The sequence below is a fragment of the Salvelinus fontinalis genome, chromosome 9 (genome assembly GCF_029448725.1).
Source record: "Salvelinus fontinalis isolate EN_2023a chromosome 9, ASM2944872v1, whole genome shotgun sequence".
NCBI classification, from domain to species: Eukaryota; Metazoa; Chordata; class Actinopteri; order Salmoniformes; family Salmonidae; genus Salvelinus; species Salvelinus fontinalis.
In genome coordinates this window covers 5,434,371-5,441,606 of record NC_074673.1, presented here as the reverse complement: position 1 = coordinate 5,441,606, position 7,236 = coordinate 5,434,371, and the positions used below count along the sequence as shown (strand labels likewise).

General features: G+C 42.5%; 1 protein-coding gene across 1 annotated transcript in view; it reads left to right on the top strand.

Annotated features, from left to right (window-relative positions):
• LOC129861948 (transmembrane protein 178B-like) overlaps positions 1-5,134 on the top strand; it is a 5,500-nt gene extending 366 nt beyond the window's left edge. The window contains exons 1-4 of the mRNA XM_055933175.1: positions 1-91; positions 658-771; positions 1,274-1,411; positions 2,325-5,134. The exon at positions 1-91 is cut by the window's left edge and continues 366 nt beyond it. Of these exons, the coding sequence (XP_055789150.1) occupies positions 1-91; positions 658-771; positions 1,274-1,411; positions 2,325-2,587 (606 nt within the window). The 3' untranslated portion in view covers positions 2,588-5,134. The remainder of the gene's footprint in view (positions 92-657; positions 772-1,273; positions 1,412-2,324) is intronic.
• The last annotated feature ends 2,102 nt before the right edge of the window (positions 5,135-7,236 follow it).

Below are 7,236 nucleotides of genomic sequence, written 5' to 3'. Positions count from 1 at the left end.
AGTCGGCAGTACAACTCCACCATCTCCGGGCTGTGGAGGAAATGTCACCGGGAGGGATTCGACCTGGAGACAGAGGATCTCATCTTTAAAGGTTTCATCATTTGATCACGTCACACGATAAACAATGTGTTTGTTTATAGCCTATGTAATGTCAGTGGCGCTATAGTCTTTGGTGACGAGCCCTATTTATGCTCATTGATGTGGTGAAATCATCAGCGGAATTCGGGCGCTATCCGAGGTGCTGAATGCTGATTTGGCGGTTAGCGGTCCGCCCACATTCAGGCCTATGCAGCAACAACAAGGCTTTTCATCCATCATTTGATTAACACCGCGACACTAATGTTTTAACTTATTTGTGCCATCTCAACGCTGTTCAGGATGGTCACGGGTGACGTTCTGTACTAGACTAGGCCTACTCGTCTGTTTGACGGAGAGAAGCCTACAGACCACAGAGCTGCAGCAGCGAAGACTCTAAGCCAATGAAGAAGAAAAAAAACCACCCACAGTTATATAAACATTGACAATATGTGATGAATCTATGCCACTAGCCATTTTATTTTTTTCTCTGGTAGGCTACATATGCAATATTAATTTTTTGTCGTTTCAATATGACCTCTCCGTGTGAAACTACGTGTGGTTTATGTTCCCTCTCTGCAGGTTTAGTTCAGCGCTGCACACCGATAAAATACTACTACTATTATTTAGCCCTTCCCAGAAAGCTGAGCGTCAATATAATCAAGACTATTCGTCAGGATGAGTGGCACGCACTCCGTAAGTTTACCCACAATACCCCTTTTTTAATCTCCATCTCTATCCAGGCGAAGAAGAAGACACAGTCTACTGTAATCAGTCATCTCATAATGATCCCGACTTAATAACAGACATTATGATTCAGTTAAAAATATCCTTCACAGAGGAATTACCATATTCTAAGCCGTATTATAATATATATATATATTTATTTAACTAGGCAAGTCAGTTAAGAACAAATTCTTATTAATGATGACGGCCTACTGGGGAACCGTGGGTTAACTGCCTTGTTCAGGGGCAGAACGACAGATTTATACCTTGTCAGCTCGGGGATACGTTCTAGCAATCACTTTTGGTTACTGGCCCAACGCTCTAACCACTAGACTACCTGCCGCCCCAAAATCATAAAGCCTCATACGGGCTTTTAACATGTTATGAAGCATTATCCCTGCAGGTTTTAGATTGTATATTTGCTGACGTTTTGATCGGAATTTCTTCATCCAATTTCTCGCTCCCTGTGTAGACCTGCAGAGAATGACAACCAGTTTCATCGGCATGGCTGTGTCCATCATCCTGTTTGGCTGGGTGATCGGGGCTCTGGGCTGCTGTCAGCAGCATGACCTGATGCAGTACGTAGCGGGACTGCTCTTCCTCATGGGAGGTGAGAGAACTGTTTTACACACACACGCACACGCACACGCACAGTGCGCAGTACGTAGCAGGACTGTTCTTCCTCAGGAGAGGTGAGTACTGAGAGTTGCTGTACAGTAGAAGAACAGAGCATTACCACAAAGCACCACTTGGGGGCGTCAGTGTTTTTTTAAAAATGGAGAGTGAGGCATTGTGCGAGTCCTACCATGGCACCATATTCCCTTTGACAACAGCAATATGGACCCTATAAAGGGTAGTAGAGTGCCTTTTGGGACGTACACATTGTCCTGCTCGGCAGAAATATGTCGAATTCTAATCTACCGCAAATCTAGTCACTCCTGTAGAATCTGAGAGGATTGGATAGATATAAGTATTATCTTGCCCTCTGATTGGCTTGGTAAGAATCCGCTCAGATCTGCAGGAGTGACTAGGTATTAGGGGACTAGGGAGTATGGACTAAGGTTCGATTTGGAATACAGATATAATTATAATACCATTGACAAATGCATGAAACGGTTCATAAATGTTGTCCATGTATGTAGAGGATGGCTAGAAAGGAAGAACGTGTGTCACATGGGTGAAATAACCCCCCCCCTCTCTCTCTCTCTCCCACCCTCTCTCTCTCTCCCACCCTCACTCTCTCTCTCCCACCCTCTCTCTCTCTCTCCCACCCTCTCTCTCTCTCTCTCTCTCTCCCACCCTCTCTCTCTCTCTATCCCACCCTCTCTCTCTCTCTCCCACCCTCACTCTCTCTCTCCCACCCTCTCTCTCTCTCTCCCACCCTCTCTCTCTCTCTCTCCCACCCTCTCTCTCTCTCTCCCACCCTCTCTCTCTCTCTCTATCCCACCCACTCCCCCTCTCTCTCCCCCTCTCTTTCCCACCTCTCCCTCTCTCCCCTCCTCCCTCTCTCCCTGTCCCATCAGGAACATGCTGTATCATCTCTCTGTGTACATGTGTAGCAGGGATCAACTTCCAACTGTCCCGTTATCCTCGGTACATGTATGGGATCCCAGAGGACATCGGTCACGGATACGGTTGGTCCATGTTCTGCGCATGGGGGGGCCTAGGTCTCACCCTATTGGCTGGCTTCCTGTGCACGCTGGCTCCTTCCCTCTACCCCCCTGTGCCTCACACTATGGTAGAGAGGTCGCAACGCAAGCCTCGACATGAGAACGGCTGTGTGTGACACCATAGAAATAGAATTACTATTTGACTTCAATGGGAATATCCATTTTAAGTCATGGGAATGTCCATTTTAGCAATGGGAATGTGTGTTCTAGTAATGGGAATGTCCATTCTAGTAATGGGAATGTCCATTCTAGTAATGGGAATGTCCATTCTAGTAATGGGAATATCTATTCTAGTAATGGGAATGTCCGTTCTAGTAATGGGAATGTCCGTTCTAGTAATGGGAATGTCCGTTCTAGTAATGGGAATGTCCATTCTAGTAATGGGAATGTCCATTCTAGTAATGGGAATGTCCATTCTAGTAATGGGAATGTCCATTCTAGTAATGGGAATGTCCATTCTAGTAATGTGAATGTCCATTCTAGTAATGGGAATGTCCATTCTAGTAATGGGAATGTCCATTCTAGTAATGGGAATGTCCATTCTAGTAATGGGAATGTCCATTCTAGTAATGGGAATATCCATTCTAGTAATGGGAATGTCCATTCTAGTAATGGGAATGTCCATTCTAGTAATGGGAATGTGTGTTCTAGTAATGGGAATGTGTGTTCTAGTAATGGGAATATTCGTTCTACTAATGGGAATGTCCATTCTAGTAATGGGAATGTCCATTCTAGTAATGGGAATGTCCATTCTAGTAATGGGAATGTCCATTCTAGTAATGGGAATATCCATTCTAGTAATGGGAATATCCATTCTAGTAATGGGAATGTCCATTCTAGTAATGGGAATGTCCATTCTAGTAATGGGAATGTCCATTCTAGTAATGGGAATGTCCATTCTAGTAATGGGAATAATGTCCGTTCTAGTAATGGGAATGTCCGTTCTAGTAATGGGAATATCCATTTGAGAATGTCTGTTCTAGTAATTCTATTTCTATGTGTGGCACTCTGCCAAACCTTCAACTCCCAGTGACAGGAGTGTGTGACCGTGTCAGTATCTGCCAGACTTTCCAGTGACAGGACTCTCATCCCTCCTGAGTCTTGTCTCTTCTCCATCCTCTGACAGTCAGTCATCCCTTCCTCTGAAAAAATATGTTGATATGTGCTGGTCTGACTGGACTGGGGACGTTACCCAGAGACTAAGAAGTAAGATCTGTCAGACACACAGCATTGATTGCACAAAGAAAAGAAACTGACAAATATTCTGGCTCTCAAGCTTGAAGGGAATTTATTAGGGTCGGATGATGACAGATTACGGAAGAGGAATTCAATTCTTCTTCTTTCTTTTCTTCTGTCCTCCTCCTCCTTCCTCCCTAATCAAAACGGTCAACAGCTACAGAATTATATTTCTGTCCCGTAATGAATTGTTTAGTGGAGAAGTTACTCTAGTAAATATATTCCTGTACCTTTGACCTTTTATGCTGGTTCTACAAAATTGAAGAAGACAGAAGAACAATGTTAACACCAACTTTAAGAGTTGAACTTCCACTTCTGCAATGTTCACTTAAGGGCTCTATTCTGTCCGGATCTCTGAAGCGTTACAGATCTCTGATGGGTTACAGATCTCTGATGGGTTACAGATCTCTGAAGGGTTACAGATCGCTGAAGCGTTACAGATCGCTGAAGCGTTACAGATGGCTGAAGGGTTACAGATCTCTGAAGCGTTACAGATCTCTGAAGGGTTACAGATGGCTGAAGGGTTACAGATCTCTAAAGCGTTACAGATCTCTGAAGGGTTACAGATGGCTGAAGCGTTACAGATCTCTGAAGGGTTACAGATCTCTGAAGCGTTACAGATCTCTGAAGGGTTACAGATGGCTGAAGGGTTACAGGTCTCTGAAGCGTTACAGATCTCTGAAGGGTTACAGATGGCTGAAGCGTTACAGATCTCTGAAGCGTTACAGATCTCTGAAGGGTTACAGATCTCTGAAGGGTTACAGATGGCTGAAGGGTTACAGATCTCTGACGCGTTACAGATGGCTGAAGGGTTACAGATGGCTGAAGGGTTACAGATCGCTGAAGGGTTACAGATCTCTGAAGGGTTACAGATCTCTGAAGGGTTACAGATGGCTGAAGCGTTACAGATGGCTGAAGAGTTACAGATTGCGCAATAGAAATGTAAAGGTCATTCCAGATTGAGCAGACATAACGCAGTGTTTACCGTGAATTCAGTATCCACTAACGCAGGAACATTACCTTTAAATTTCAATCCCGATGTAACGTTGAACCTCCGCTATACGTATTGAATAGAGCCCTTAGTCTCCCACTGACGTCAATGCATGGCCAAGTGAAAATTTGACATGTTCCCCCTAGATAACACTTAATAAAGTTGAAAATGAAAATAATATGGACGTGTATTCTCACATTTTTGAAGAGCAAACATGTAGTATTCCTTTATGTACCCACTGAAACCAAAATAATATGTAAATTACATTTTGAAAATGTATGCAGGTTTGCATTTGTATGTATTCAAAGAAAACATGAGCATTAAGATACAAGACTGTATTTGATGGGAAATGTTTTGATGTTTTTGCTGTTTACTGATCATGATAGCCCGTCCAATCAAGATATTTTTGAAAAATAAAATGATGATACAAACTGTTGCTCTTGTGGTGGTTAAATTTATACTACTATTATACAACAAAAGACACAGGGTTCCATTCCATATAGGGTTCCATTCCATATAGGGTTCCATTCCATATAGGGTTCCATTCCATACAGGGTTCCATTCCATATAGGACTCCATTCCATATAGGGTTCCATTCCATACAGGGTTCCATTCCATATAGGACTCCATTCCATATAGGGTTCCATTCCATACAGGGTTCCATTCCATATAGGACTCCATTCCAAATAGGGTTCCATTCCATTCCATATGGGGTTCCATTTCATTCCATATAGGACTCCATTCCATACAGGGTTCCATTCCATATAGGGTTCCATTCCATTCCATATAACGTTCCATTCCATTCCATATAGGACTCCATTCCATATAGGGTTCCATTCCATATAGGGTTCCATTCCATATAGGACTCGATTCCATGCAGGGTTCCATTCCATATTTGACTTCATTCCATACAGGGTTCCAATCCATATAGGATTCCATTCCATTCCATATAGGGTTCCATTCCATATATGACTCCATTCCATACAGGGTTCCATTCCATATAGGGTTCCATTCCATATAGGGTTCAATTCCATTCCATATGGGGTTCCATTAAATTTAGGGTTCCATTCAATTCCATATAGGGTTCCATTCCATATAGGGATCCATTCCATATAGGGTTCCATTCCATTCCATACAGGGCTCCATTCCATATAGGGTTCTATTCCATTTAGGGTTCCATTCCATTCCATATAGGGTTCCATTCCATATAGAATTCCATTCCATTCCATACAGGGCTCCATTCCATATAGGGTTCCATTCCATTTAGGGTTCCATTCCATTCCATATAGGGTTCCATTCCATATAGGATTCCATTCCATTCCATATAGGACTCCATTCTATATAGGGTTCCATTCCATTCCATATAGGGTTTTATTCCATATAGGGTCCCATTCCATATAGGGTTCCATTCCATCCCATATAGGGTTCAATTCCATATAGGGATCCATTCCATATAGGGTTCCATTCCATTCCATACAGGGCTCCATTCCATATAGGGTTCTATTCCATTTAGGGTTCCATTCCATTCCATATAGGGTTCCATTCCATATAGAATTCCATTCCATTCCATACAGGGCTCCATTCCATATAGGGTTCCATTCCATTTAGGGTTCCATTTCATTCCATATAGGGTTCCATTCCATATAGGACTCCATTCCATATAGGGTTCCATTCCATTCCATATAGGGTTTTATTCCATATAGGGTCCCATTCCATATAGGGTTCCATTTCATCCCATATAGGGTTTCATTCCATATAGGGTCCCATTCCATTCTATATAGGGTTCCATTCCATTCCATATAGGGTTCCATTCCATTCAATATAGGTTTCCATTCCATATAGGGTTCCATTCTATATAGGGTTCCATTCCGTATGGGGTTCCATTCCATATAGTGTTCCATTCTATTCCATATAGTGTTCCATTCCATATAGGGTTCCATTTCATATAGGGTTCCATTCCATTCCATATAGGGTTTCATTGCATATAGGGTTCCATTCCATTCCATACAGGGTTCATTCCATATAGGACTCTATTCCATTCCATATAGGGTTCCATTCCATGTTGGGTTCCATTCTATTCCATATAGGGTTCCATTCTATTCCATACGGGGTTCCATTACATATAGGACTCTATTCCATTCCATATAGGGTTCCATTCCATATAGGGTTCCATTCTATTCCATATAGAGTTCCATTTCATATAGGGTTCCATTCCATTCCATATAGGGTTCCATTCCATATAGGGTTACATTCCATTCCATATAGGGTTCCATTCCATATAGGGTTCCATTCCATGTAGGGTTCCATTCCATTCCATACAGGGTTCCATTCCATATAGGACTCCATTCTATACAGGGTTTCATTCCATATAGGGTTCCATTCCATATAGGGTTCCATTCCATTCCATATGGGGTTCCATTCCATTTAGGGTTCTATTCAATTCCATATAGGGTTCAATTCCATATAGGACTCTTTTCCATATAGGGTTCCATTCCATATAGGGTTCCATTCCATTCTTCATAGGGTTCCATTCCTTAT